This window comes from Syngnathus scovelli, chromosome 8 (assembly GCF_024217435.2).
Source record: "Syngnathus scovelli strain Florida chromosome 8, RoL_Ssco_1.2, whole genome shotgun sequence".
Lineage (NCBI taxonomy): Eukaryota > Metazoa > Chordata > Actinopteri > Syngnathiformes > Syngnathidae > Syngnathus > Syngnathus scovelli.
Genome location: NC_090854.1, coordinates 14,264,630 through 14,277,904, shown reverse-complemented (window position 1 = coordinate 14,277,904; position 13,275 = coordinate 14,264,630). Strand labels below are relative to the sequence as shown.

The 13,275-nt window shown below is 39.3% G+C and overlaps 1 protein-coding gene across 7 annotated transcripts in view; it reads left to right on the top strand.

Annotated features, from left to right (window-relative positions):
* Window positions 1–12,210, top strand: part of dgkh (diacylglycerol kinase, eta) — a 37,564-nt gene extending 25,354 nt beyond the window's left edge. For 3 of the 7 annotated variants that reach the window (XM_049727659.1, XM_049727666.1, XM_049727665.2), the window contains 18 exons: window positions 69–160; window positions 508–607; window positions 688–1,024; window positions 1,352–1,483; window positions 2,368–2,502; window positions 2,907–3,024; window positions 3,094–3,204; window positions 3,399–3,495; window positions 3,576–3,683; window positions 4,488–4,601; window positions 4,750–4,884; window positions 4,958–5,118; window positions 5,214–5,319; window positions 5,477–5,569; window positions 5,768–5,887; window positions 6,013–6,118; window positions 7,270–7,400; window positions 9,085–12,210. In XM_049727659.1, coding sequence (XP_049583616.1) covers window positions 69–160; window positions 508–607; window positions 688–1,024; window positions 1,352–1,483; window positions 2,368–2,502; window positions 2,907–3,024; window positions 3,094–3,204; window positions 3,399–3,495; window positions 3,576–3,683; window positions 4,488–4,601; window positions 4,750–4,884; window positions 4,958–5,118; window positions 5,214–5,319; window positions 5,477–5,569; window positions 5,768–5,887; window positions 6,013–6,118; window positions 7,270–7,400; window positions 9,085–9,171 — 2,283 coding nt within the window. In that variant the 3' untranslated portion in view covers window positions 9,172–12,210. Of the gene's footprint in view, window positions 1–68; window positions 161–507; window positions 608–687; window positions 1,025–1,351; window positions 1,484–2,367; window positions 2,503–2,906; window positions 3,025–3,093; window positions 3,205–3,398; window positions 3,496–3,575; window positions 3,684–4,487; window positions 4,602–4,749; window positions 4,885–4,957; window positions 5,119–5,213; window positions 5,320–5,476; window positions 5,570–5,767; window positions 5,888–5,990; window positions 6,119–7,269; window positions 7,401–9,084 lie in introns of all 7 variants that reach the window. The other 4 variants (XM_049727662.1, XM_049727661.1, XM_049727663.1 and 1 more) reach the window with 4 other exon arrangements.
* Window positions 12,211–13,275: the final 1,065 nt, after the last annotated feature.

The window sequence follows — 13,275 nt, the reverse complement described above, 5'->3', positions numbered from 1 at the left end:
CGGCATTACTAAAAAAAAAATGTACGCAAATGGAAGACATTACACATGATCATCTACGTGTACTCCAGTTTCACATTTCAGCTTACGAAGATTCCGTGGCAGCTCATCTCACCAAGATCCTCAACTCGGAGCAGCACTCTGTGGTCATCTCCTCTGCCAAGTAAGTGATTTACTGAGACGTCCAGGTCGGCGCCAGCGACCATTAGGTCGTGATGAGCATGGTGCAACTGGAGCTCTTTATTATTATGTAATTTGTAGTGCAGTCGTTGTGCAAACCAAAACAAATATTCTTTTGGTTTACCTTTGAACGTATTTTTTTAGTACTCTTTTTAAGAGGGATAAGTTTAAGGCAACTAATCAAATTTGGCAACCTAAAGTTGTAAGTAACCCCCCACATTTTCTTTATTCAATATTTAAACAGTCCATACTGTCTGAATAATTTATTTCACTTTGTATGCCAGTGTATCTTGATTTTCAGCTTTTTTGATGCAGAGGTTTCTTTTTCAGGATCTTGTGTGAAACAGTGAAAGATTTTGTCACCAAAGTTGGGAAAGCCTACGAAAAAAGCACAGAAAACGCGGAGGAGTGTGACTCCATGTCTCTCAAGGTGCGTCAAGAAAAAATTCATAACATTAGGTACACCTACATCGGTTACATTCACTTTGCTCGTATGCCGCTTTCTTCTAGTGTGCCGTCCTGAACGAGAAACTGGACTCCCTCCTCCAAACGCTCAACAGTGAGTGTCAAGCCCTGCCTCCACTGCCTCACGCTACTCCTCCTATCGTGGAGGAAGAACGGGAAGAGGAGGAAGTGGCGGAAAGCGATGAGAAGAAACCGGAAGAGGAGACAGCCAGCGAGGACAGCCTGACGGCGCTGAAGGAGAAGCTGGAAGAGGAGGAAACGGAGAAAGGTGGAAATGGTGGCGCTTTCCCGCAGGCACTCTTCAAAAGTCGGGAGCAGCTGATGTTGAGGGCCAACAGTCTAAAGAAAGCCTTGCGGCAGATCATAGAACAGGCCGAGAGAGGTAACGTTGAAATATTTTTAACTATCGTACACAAGTTGAGTTCACCTAAAATGTAACTGAAATAAAGTAATAGGCGGGTAATTGTGTGAGAAGTGATCGATACTGCCATCTAGTGGTGTTTTATTGGCACTATTGTTGGAATAGGCATCACTGGATAGCATCTGAGAGCAAAACAAATTGTGTGCCTGCTATATTGCAGTGAGCAGCCAATTCCTTAAATTTAACATCAGATTCTATGGTTATCATCACACTTTTACTTGCTGAAAATATCATATTAATGTTACTTTTTTTGTAGTAATATCAACCAAAAATATTTTGTATCTTCAGTGGTGGATGAGCAGAATGCCAACACGGACGAATCCGAGCCTACTTCCCCGCTGGAATTCCGTAAGGACAGTGAGGAGGAGAACCGTGACAGCGAGAAGGATGAGGACACCAAGGAGCTGGAAGCCCTAGCACGTAAGATTTTTTATTGTCACCGTAAAAAACATCTCTCTTTTTTTAAGACATATGCAAGATGTTCGTCACAATAACACCATAAAACATTGTGTGAGGTTCAGTAGGAAATAACAGCATTTAGCATTTCCCTCTCGTGGATGGAATGAGTTCCGATCATCTCCAAAGCTGACGCAGGTTGCGTTTTCCTGTCGCACCTACTGTAACGTTTTAAACTTTAATGCCATCTGTATTCAACACCGTGAAAACACTTCTGAGCAACATTCTTTACGTTGCACTCACAATTCATGATGGAACAGACTAAGGAGAACATTAAACATCAAGCGACACTTTCATCTATTATCAAGCAAGAGAATCATATATTAAGTTGTAAATATAAATAAGTGCATGCACGTTCACGCCGTTGTGTGGCCCAAAGGATGTGTTATTGTCTTTGGGGCAGAAGTTCTTCCTGTTTATCATACAGCTGCTTCCCTCCTTCCTTCCTTCCTTCCACTCATTTTGCAGCCAGTAGAATGCGAGAAAGGGAATCAGGCAAACCTTTGTCTCCTTTTTTTTCTTCCTCAAAGGGAAACGGTACATCTAAATAAAACGAATCGCTTCCAAACTGTCATAATAAGCTTTATTATCTTTATAGGTAATGCTTTAAGTAACATAATAATATCCTTAACAGTCAGAAGTATTTATATAGAAATATTAAAAACAAACTATGTCTTTGTTAAGTCCCCTATGAAAGTCTCGTAAAATATTCTTGGATTTTTTGTGGGACTTTTGAAGCACATTTTAATCTATTTTGTTAAATGCAGGTGTCTAAGTGCTGGAGATGTAAAGAGAAGTGTGACCCCCTTTGTGTATGTGCTTGTGTGCATTTGTGTGTGTGCCAATAGCGGTCAAGAGTGTGTGTTCTCCCACAGAGAGGAGGGTGAGTCGCAGTACACAGTCGTACAGTTCCTTCAGCATTACACCTTTCACCACCAGCAAGGAGAACCTACCCGTGCTCAACACACGGATTATCTGTCCTGGTATGCACACACACACACACCACGCATGCGTATAAACTGTTTAGATGGAAGCATTCACACTTATATAAGCAATGAACACAAATAAAAACACAAAGGTACACACACATGCACGAATATGTAAATGCTCTGCACTAATTTAAATATGCTAACCTGGATTGCATCTGCAGTTAACTATAAATTTACCTATAATCACACAAAAATATGCCTATGTAGAAACTGAAATTCACTTTTTAAAATTTACAAAAATTACAAATATTCAATACTTATTCAACTCCTGTACTTAAGTATTTTAAAAAAAACAAAAAACATTAGACATAACATAGGTAGATGCTAACATGCACGAACACCTACTAACAAATCAGTGCTAACAGATTTATTTATATTTTTCCTCGTTGTGTGTGTAGGGCTTAGGGCTGGCCTGGCCGCCTCGATTGCCGGAAGTTCCATCATTAGCAAGATGCTGCTGGCCAACATTGACCCCTTCGGTGCCACCCCCTTTATTGACCCTGACCTGGATTCACTGTAAGTACTCAATCTCATTCTCATACGTGTGTGAATAAATATGAGAAGTTCACTATCTGACTCCATCAGAGAGGGCTACATGGAGAAATGTGTGATGAACAACTACTTTGGCATCGGACTTGACGCTAAGATCTCCTTGGAGTTCAACAACAAGAGAGAGGAACATCCAGAAAAATGCAGGTGTGAGCAAATTCTATATATTTTGTAATATTGGACACACTTGTGACTCTCCAGCATGAAACTGATTGGAAGTTCCATGGCCGTGTTCTCAACTGCAGTCCAAAAGCATTGATTAATTTTCAGATTTATGATTCAAACACTAGAATGTCATATTGTCTTCAGAGGAATGTTGTAAAGATAGTTTTACGTCACAGGAGTCGCACGAAGAACATGATGTGGTACGGCGTCTTGGGAACCAAGGAGCTTCTGCAGAGGACCTACAAGAACCTTGAGCAGAAGGTCCAGCTGGAGGTCAGACACAGAAGAACATTTAGTGCTATTGCTCCCGACATCTTTAAAACCTCTGCCTGAAATGAATTTATTTCCCCCAGTGTGACGGCCAATACATCCCTCTGCCCAGTCTTCAGGGCATCGCTGTGTTGAACATTCCCAGCTATGCCGGCGGGACCAACTTCTGGGGCGGCACCAAGGAGGATGACGTGAGTCCACTCCAAATAATGTTCCACTGAGGAGAAAATGGAAAATCTGTCAGGGAAGTTGTCAAAATCTGGCAGGACTCCCATGCTCTTGCATTAATGTGACCCTGATAGCATTGAAGAGAGTCACAGCATAGGCATGTTTGTCTTTTTAAAGCTCCTAGCATTTCAAGTCAAGTCAAATTTATTTATTCTAGAGTGTCTGTTTGCACACACATACACACAAACTCGTACATACCCTTGAGTGAGCCCCCGTACATGTCAACCTTGGACCCACTCACACACACATTCTATAACATTTGGAGTTATGTAACTGCTGTTGTGGAAAAAGTGGTGAGGAAATATTCAAATACAAAATTCACGTTTTATTTAGTATATCCTTTCATCCATTTTCCTTCGGCAAGAAGCGTGATTGTCCTTGACTGGTTGACATTCGCACCTCTGGACAACCAAGAGTATTCAATTAACCTAACATGCATATAACATGCTTACTTTTAGTTGATGGAAGTAAAGGGAATGCATTTTTCCTGAGTATAAAAAGTATAATGAATAAAAAATATGAATTAAGATATTTTATCATCTTTAAGGCGCTTAGATGCAGTGCAAATGCTATGTGTTATGGCGCCATCTAGTGGTCATGGCTTCCCAGTACACAAACAAATAGGACAAGAAATACAACTATGTAAATGTATATAATATATATGTGCCTTTAGTTTTGATGGACAATGTCTGGTGAGAACGCCAAGCCGCGCCTTCTGTATATTTTTGACCGACTGTCAATGTTTGTTAATCCCTCACACCATGCAGATCTTCTGTGCTCCATCATTTGATGATAAAATCCTGGAGGTGGTGGCTGTGTTTGGAAGCATGCAGATGGCTGTTTCCAGGGTCATCAAGTTGCAACACCACCGCATAGCACAGGTGAGACTCAAAGTGTAAGAAGATATGTGCATGAATTAATCAAATGAAAGTTTCACACCACTTAAGGTATTTGATCGTTTAGAAATCAATGATGTTACATATGTGGTTCAAAAGTGAATGTCTGTATAAAGTACTCTTTTCAAATCAGTGCCGAACAGTGAAGATCACCATCTTGGGTGACGAGGGCGTTCCCATCCAAGTTGATGGTGAGGCGTGGATCCAGCCACCAGGGGTCATCAAAATCCAGCACAAGAACAGAGCGCAGATGCTCACCAGAGACCGGGTGAGGAAACTCACAAGGGTTGGATGGCTGTCGAAGTTTGTCTTCTAACGGTGTCCTCTCTTCACCTATGCAGGCCTTTGAGAATACGCTGAAGTCGTGGGAGGACAAGCTGAAGTATGACAAGCCGCCTCTGCGGCCTCACCTCTACCCGCAGCAATCTGTCGACCTCGCCTCGGAAGAAGAGGCCGCCATCTTGCAGCTGTGCGCCCGGGCCGCAGAAGAGCTCATCACGCGGTAGTTATACACAAATGATATAATACAGTACAGCTCATATCAAAAGTTTGCTTTTTTTTTTTTAACTTTCAGTCATATTCTTCGTTTTATTACAGAATATGCGAGGCTGCAAAAACCAACGAGCTCTTGGAGCAGGAGTTGGCACACGCCGTGAACGCAGCATCACACGCCATCAACAAAACACATCCTAAATTCCCAGAGGTAAAAAATGGCCTTTAAGAAAATGTAAATATTAAATTAAAGAAGATTAAGAAGATTAAATAAAACTATTTAATTTAAATTTATAGTTTTTTTGGTAAACTTTAATTTTTTCAAATTCTGTTGTAAATTTCAAGTGTGGTGTTTATGCACATTACAGAGTCTGTCCAGGAACACAGCAATAGAGGTGGCCAGCACCGTCAAGGCTTTGTACAACGAGACTGAATCACTTCTCGTGGGTCGTGTCTCACTGGTGTGTAAACAAGGCTTACTTCTTCTTGTTATTATTATTTTTATTATTTTTATTTTTATTTTTATTTTTATTTTTATTTTTATTTTTATTTTTATTTATTTTTTTATTATTACGTAAGGCTTATTGGTTGACATCTAATATAAATATGTATACATATATTTTTATATTTAAATATTTTTATACATCTACTTCTGGTAGCAATTGGACCCACCAGAAGAGGAACAGCTTTCCGGTGCCCTACAGAGTGTGGAGTTGGAGCTGGGAAAATTAGAAGAGATCTCGTGGCTCTACCACATTCTGCAGCCCAATGATGAAGAGGTGAGCATCACACACAATCCTGATAACAAAATGTAGCACAGCGTGAAAACAGTAGATGGCTCCGTGTTGTGGGAGAGCAGAGGAGCTCAATGAAAGGCTATAGGTTGACTGTGCTTGTGTACCAGGACCACTCTCTGGGTTATGGCAAGAGGAACAGTCGCGGTGGCGTCTTTCGCATAGTGCCCAAATTCAAGAAGGAGAAGGCGGCCAAAAAGACCAGCCCGCAGTCAGGTAAGGCGGCACTCAAAGAAGGGGCGGAGATATCGTTCTCCCCATTAAGTTGTACCTCAGTGATAAACAGGGAGGGTGGAGACCAGGTTTGAACCCCAGATTTGACAGGTCATTAAAATTGTGTCAAGAGTCCACATTAAAGCCCTTCATGAGGCGAGGTAGTCTTTTTTTTTTTTGGCTTTACAGGTACATCGGGTGAGCTAATGAATTCACAAGACTCTCTCACTGACATTTTTCCTGGATTCTGTGTAAACGACAAAAGCTGATAAATGTTCCGTCACAGCTCCTTGTTCTACGCGATCTGTGTAGAAGTCGATTTTGCTCTTTGTTTACATCCAAACTCAAAGGTGATGCCTTGCTCCTACTCCGAGTGTAACGTCATCAGCAGAAGTATAAAGTCGCAGACGAGGAAGAAGCTGAAAGACAGCTCAGATTAGCTTTTGCCACTTGTATTGATGAATTGTTTCGGCTGTATTTCCACCTCTCTACTTTTTCCTCCTCTGTGTTGAGCCTCTGCATGTTTGCCCACGGGCCCCACTTGGAAGCCCCTCTTTCCTCCCAGCAGCCGCTACTCTTGCTCTGTCATTTTGAATGCTTGTTCCCATGCTCTGTTCATATGATTCCTTTTTTCCCCTTCAGTGATACACCACAGTGTGTGTGTTGTTTAAGTGTGTGAGATGAAATATTGTATTTCCTCATATAGACGGTCCTTTATTAAAACAAAAATGACAATTCAGTTGGAAATTACAAATGCGTCGCACTGACCTAATTTGCACGTTGGCGTAAAAATTTCTGCAAGGTTGTTGACATGCTAAGAGACATGTTGCTGTTTTGGTTAGCAATGTAGGACAAACGGGCTCAGCCGTTAACTCTTTATTGTCGGCATGAACAATATAAGTTCGGAATGATGCTTATAACGTGATTTCGATGGTGAAGTTCAAGGTATCTGTTTGTGGAAGGCGTTTATTTCTTCTTAAATATTGCGTCATCAAGTAGGAGCCACTGATTGAGGAAATACATGTTTGTGTGTGTGTGTGTGGGGGGGGGGACATTTGTGCAGTTTTTTTGCATATTTGGGAGGCACTCTGAGCTTCTCTTTGCTCTGGTCTGTGCTTGTGTGTATGTGTGGGTGTGCATGCATGTGTGTGTAGTGGAGAGATGGGGCACAGACGAAGTGGGTGTGTGGCTGGAGCAGCTGAGTCTGGGAGAGTACCGGGATACCTTCATCCGACACGACATCCGAGGCTCGGAGCTGCTGCACTTGGAGAGGAGGGACCTGAAGGTACACACACACACACGTGCACACACACACACGCATCCTCAGCCTGTTCTGTCCTCTGACCAACACTCCTCTGTACTCCTGTTGTGTTTCTTTAATGGCTCCCCTGTCCCGCTGCATTGCATTGCTCTGCCTGGCTTTTCTCTGTTTTACTGTCGCTTGGTGGAAAAGACATTTCAAGTTTTACGAGAGGGGAAAAAAAAAGGACTGGACTAAGAGGAAGTACAGGATTCAGTCAGGAGTTAAGACTTTTTTTTTTTAACTGTCCCCTATTAGTCACTGAAACTCACCTATTTGCTGTTGTACTCAGGCTAGAGGAACTACAGTAGTCCTTTGCTGACATCTCAGACAGTTGTAAATCTATTTTAGGGGTGTGGCCGTTCCTCATAGATTTATTCGACCTAAAATTGTTTGCTCCTCTGCAGGGTGTCGGTTGAATGCTGAATGGTGTTGCTTTGTACAATGTAACTGTGAAAGTCAAATTCAGACTTCAACAAAGATTTTCAGGATTTTTTTTTATTCTGATGTCAGTATCATGCTAATGTTGGGGGAGTAGATTGTTGCAGACCAAAAAAAAAAAGCTGAATTTTGGGCAATCTTTATAAAATGTTGCATTGTTTTCTATTGTTTTTAAATTGGAATACAAACACAATTATCAACAAATGTTTTTCACTTTTTTAAGTGAATTCTAATCGATGCCTATGCGAAATCTAACGCCACAAGAAAGGCTCAGTATTGTAAAAAAAAAAAAATAACAACCTTCAACTGAACATTGATTCATCTGCAATAATTAATGAATTGTTGAATAAACAGAAGCATCTTCTGTACCTGGCCATGAAAGAAAACCAGAGAAACCCACGCAAATAAGGGGAAGTGATGCAAACTCCACACAGGAAAACCAAAGTCAAAATTAGAACCGAGTGCCGTGATTGTGAAGCAGGCATACTAACCGCTATAGCTCTGTGATGATTCTGAGAACTAAATGCTCGGTAAATTTCTCGTAGGGGGACCAAGTGTGTACTCTTTCTGAGAACTCCAAAAATATATCTTTAGGCTTAGTTTATTTGCGTACATTGCTTCACCCACAGTGTTTCCTCTGCTGGCATACAAATACTGTAAAATCCTGTGCATAATTTGTGCATAAAATACCCCCCCATTAAAAAAAAAAAATCATAATCAAACGGCAATATTATACTCATGTACGTTGACCAGTGACTAAAGTAGTGGCTGTTAAAAAAATAAGAAAAAAGGCCTTTGAAGACAAACACAAAAATAAGAACTAACAAACACATTTTAAAAAGTAATTTAAACAAAAATGAACTCTAATGAACTGTAATACCAAACTATTATAACCCACTCTGTCAACATTATGTTTAATTTAAGGACTCCCAAGCTCCCCTGGATAATAATCCAAGTGTCAAGTGTCAGGAGTGAATGACACACTTCTGCCAGTAGGGGGCGGTAATAAACAGATAAACAGTAAAATCTTTGATTTGATTTGATTTGATTTAAGAAAAGTCGTCAAATTTTGCTGTCATGCTCCATCCACACATAATGACTCAATGTTTTGCAGTTTAGCACCACCCACCTGTCAAAGTCATTTTTGTACATGTTTAATCCAAATGTATTATTTTGTTTACAATTTAGTTTTTACAGCTGTTTTTTTTTTCTTTTTTTGATCCTGCAGGATCTGGGGATATCGAAAGTGGGTCATATGAAGAGAATCCTCCAGGGAACTAAGGACCTGGCCAAGGCCTCCATGGTCGATCTTTAACCTGGAAGCAGAAGCTTCTCAAAAGGGGATGTTCCCCCTCACTTCACTGGGCAAGATGGCAATCGCATCCGTGAAGCATGTTGCCACGGTTGAGGAAGAGGAAGGAAGGGTGTGAAGAATTTCACAAAAAGCCATTTCCTTGACAATAACCATATGTCTCACACACAAACACACACACAGGTATGCAATTGAACAGATTTGTTGTTCGACTTGTGATAACAAATTTGTAGCAAAAGCGGGACTTCCATGAGTGGGGATGTCATTCTGGGTGATATTGTTTTAAAAAAAAAAGTTTTCGGAGCCCCGGTGCTTCGTTCAACAACGGCATGTTCCACGCTTGCTCGTTTAAGGTTTAATTGCATGATTTAGTGTTTTCAAGTTTTGTCGTAACACTTGAACAAATTAACTCTACAAGTCAGTATTAGCGGTGCCATTTGTGACTACTGAGTGAGGGATATTTTCGTTTATTTCGCTTGCATGACGATGATGTGTCAAAGTTCTGCGTTGAGTGCCATATCTTTTGACTATTTTTAGCTTCAACAGTGCTTTATAGGAGGATATCGTTTGGAGGTTTTAAAGCTATTAGGGACAAAAGTCCACATGGTTTGCCATGGAGGAAAATATGGGAAACCAAAGCGAATGTTACAGAAAAAGTCAACAGTTTTTTTTTTTACAGGCGCTCACCAGTAGGTTTCCTTTTTCATTAAAGATGGGGGAACAATTTGCTCGTTACCGTATTTCCTCAAATAGACACCGTGCCCGAATTAATTGCCAATTCTGCTTGAATAAGATGAACCCGACAGAACAGACATGGCATCAGAATTAAGAATTTGTCAATCATGACCAAAAAAAAAAAATCAGATCGTAGACTCTGTGTTTGTAATTTCTCAAGCTGTATCTGAAGGTCTGCGCCGATGTGGGAATGGTCACAGCTGTCCTCTATCACAGCCAATCAAATCAGCTCCTCTCATTTTCATTAAATGGGACGCGCTAGTCACGCTGTCGTAACTGCCTTAAAATGACAAAGCGCACATCTGTACCATGGCATGTCTGCGCCCCAAGGAAATTCACGTTAAACCTTGAGCCTGCACTTTGACGTTGTCTGAGCAAACCCTAAGTTTTGATCAACTTTCTGTCACCAAATTGTCTCTTCGCCAGGCATACCACAAACATCGAGTTCTAATTGGTGCTTTGTATTTCATCTTAAAGCCAAACAAAAAAATATGTATTTTGTAATGTAATGTGCATATAGATTTTTTTAACATTTAGTATTTAATATTTCTAAAATCACCCCTAGATGTGTGGTACCTTCTCCAATTAAGTAAAACGATTGCCCCCGGTCTCTATATGAGGAAATGCAGTATTTATTTTTTTATTCTAATGCAAGTGCAAATTCTTATGCTCTATGATTAACAGCTCACCTCAACTTTTTGCAAATTGTGAAACACTAATGCAAATACTTTTTTTTTATTACAAAGAAAGTTTATAAGTTATCCTGCAGAACACCGTGGGTAGGCATTTTCCTTTTTTTATTTTTAAACCAATGTTAGTTTCTTTAGAACAGATGGCATTACAGGGTCTATTATTTCTTTCTGTAGGTAAGATTGTAAATACAGTTTATCTCTAGCTCTACAGTAAAGTATACCGGTGTATGCAAGCCATGTTTCTTAAGTGTTGCCCTCCAGTAAGTGACTGACATGGCATGAATTGCGTGACACTTGTCTCGTGCATGATGGTGATAATGCTGTCGTGATGGAACGGTGGTGCAATATTTTGACACGTTTTTAATGGCGCACAAACAGCTTCCTCCCCACACACATATTTCTTCCAGCGGTGCTTCCATGACGAGTTTGGATTTCGTTAGTCAATAAGAGTGGACAGGCTCAACACTTTAGATATTATGTAATTTGTGTCTTTAAGATATTGCTACAGTTGCCAAACATGTTAATATGCTTTATTCTGATTTTTAGTTTCCGAATTATCCTCTAAAATGGGGCCAAATTGATTACAATTGTCCAACAGCTTTGTTTGTTTGTTCGTTTTGTTTGTTTGCTTTCTTTCCTCATTCACTTATTTCATATTTTATCAAACATAGTGAGCCCCCCGTTTATCGTTTATTGTTTGTTCCAGATCTACCTGCAAAAAGGTGAAAGTCATTGATACAGAGAGACCATAAAAAGGGTCGCCATGTATTCTAATTGCGTTCAAATTGATTTCTGGTTAAAACAGTACAAACACCATATATGGTGTTTTATTTTTTTTTGACAGGACATTTCTTCCTGTTGTTAATTTACCAGTGCGGTGATGAACACTGACTCACAGAATTAAGATTTTATTCAGTATAGGCCAAAGATAAAAACTACAAAATTATATGTGACTTTTTTTTCAGTTTCCATGTTGCATTGCTGTGGTTTAGTTGCCTTTAATTCTCAACATATGTATGCATTTAAAGTGTCTGCCGAGTTTTGGTCTCAATGCGAAGGCAAGCAAACGCTCACCATGTGGAAGCTGCCATCTTTCTATATTGTCTGTAAATAATGCTGCAAACTGCCTGGTTTTGTCCAAACCAATCATGCAAAAGGACCTGTCATAAGGCTAAAAAAAACAGTGATGGGAGTTTCATTTGTTTACATTATGTTTACGGTTTTAATTTGTAAGTATAAATCATCTAAAAAATATTTATTGCCTAAGGTATATGCGTGCATTGTGTTATCTCACATTTTGAATATAATGTTGTCTGTCACCCGTATTGCTATATTGAATGATTTGGGTAAAAAGTAGTTTATTAATAATAATAATGATAATAATAATACTTTTTATGACTACTAAGTGACTGTTTTTTGTGCCTTTTTATGGTTAGAAAATGCATGATTAGTTATATTTATTATATACGGATTTGAAGTCACTGAGATGTGTATTTTTGTACTCTGGATATAAATACATGGTTCAGCTATTTGTTGTACAATTTGCAAGGGTGCCTTACAAGAGGCCACCTATACAGTACATATCTCTCTTCCATTAAAAAAGACTAAATCAATACATTTGTTGCCGTTTGCAAGTTCTTTTGATGCCATTTATGTTCAATTCATGCATTCACAAAAGGATTAAGGAATGAAAGATGATGGGATACTGTTGTTTGCAAATAATTCACAATCACACCTAAAAGCATAGGGCAACAACCTTTTGCTACTTCTTAGATAATGATTAATATGAAGGGCTACCGGTTTGGTACACACTTGCTCAAATAATCTTTATGCAATTATTAATAATTCTATTTATGTTAATGCATTGATCATGTTAATTTTTTTCTCACAATTAGGAAATTGATACCTATAAATATGCAACATATTTCTGTAAATTGACAGTGTGCACATTTTCAACTAATCACTTCAACATTCCTAGGAAATCCCAATGTTCCATCACTGGTGAGGTATTTTTTTAACAGGCCCACTGGCTACTCATGAGGTCCTTGGGGGCTATCTGATGCCCATGGGCACCACATTGGTGTGACCCTTGGCTTAGAGCAAGGATCGGCAGATTTTTGTGTTCGAGGGTCACATTTATTTATTTATTTTAAAGAAACAGATGAATTAATAATAAATAAATTTGTATGTTATATTACTCATAGCAAAGTGATAATTATTTTTCAAAAATGTCATTATAGTGAATAAATAATTACAAAGTTGTTAAAGGTATACTTTACTCATTTTGGCTATTTTTACAAGTAAAGATATTTTTTCATTAATTTGATATTTTCAATATTTTCCCATTACAATTGCAGTTACACCTTTTTCCACTTGCAGTCCACTCAAAATGTTAGAGTGCTCAAGTAACAACCAATCACTGCTCATGTGACCGTCGCAAGCTAAGTCCTGAGTACCAAATAGTTAATTTTGACAAAATTAAAATTATTTTACGTATTAATAGGGACTGTGTGGTTTCATTGCTCCATTTATCGGCCTTCGATTGACGATGTCTCAGACACAGTTCTGCACAGGGACTGGGGAGTTGAGTTGCGTTTAAAGAACTCTGTAAAAGTGATTCTCACATGACTTTTTCGTTCATTATATAAAAAAACAACAACGTCGATGTCACGTTTCATTT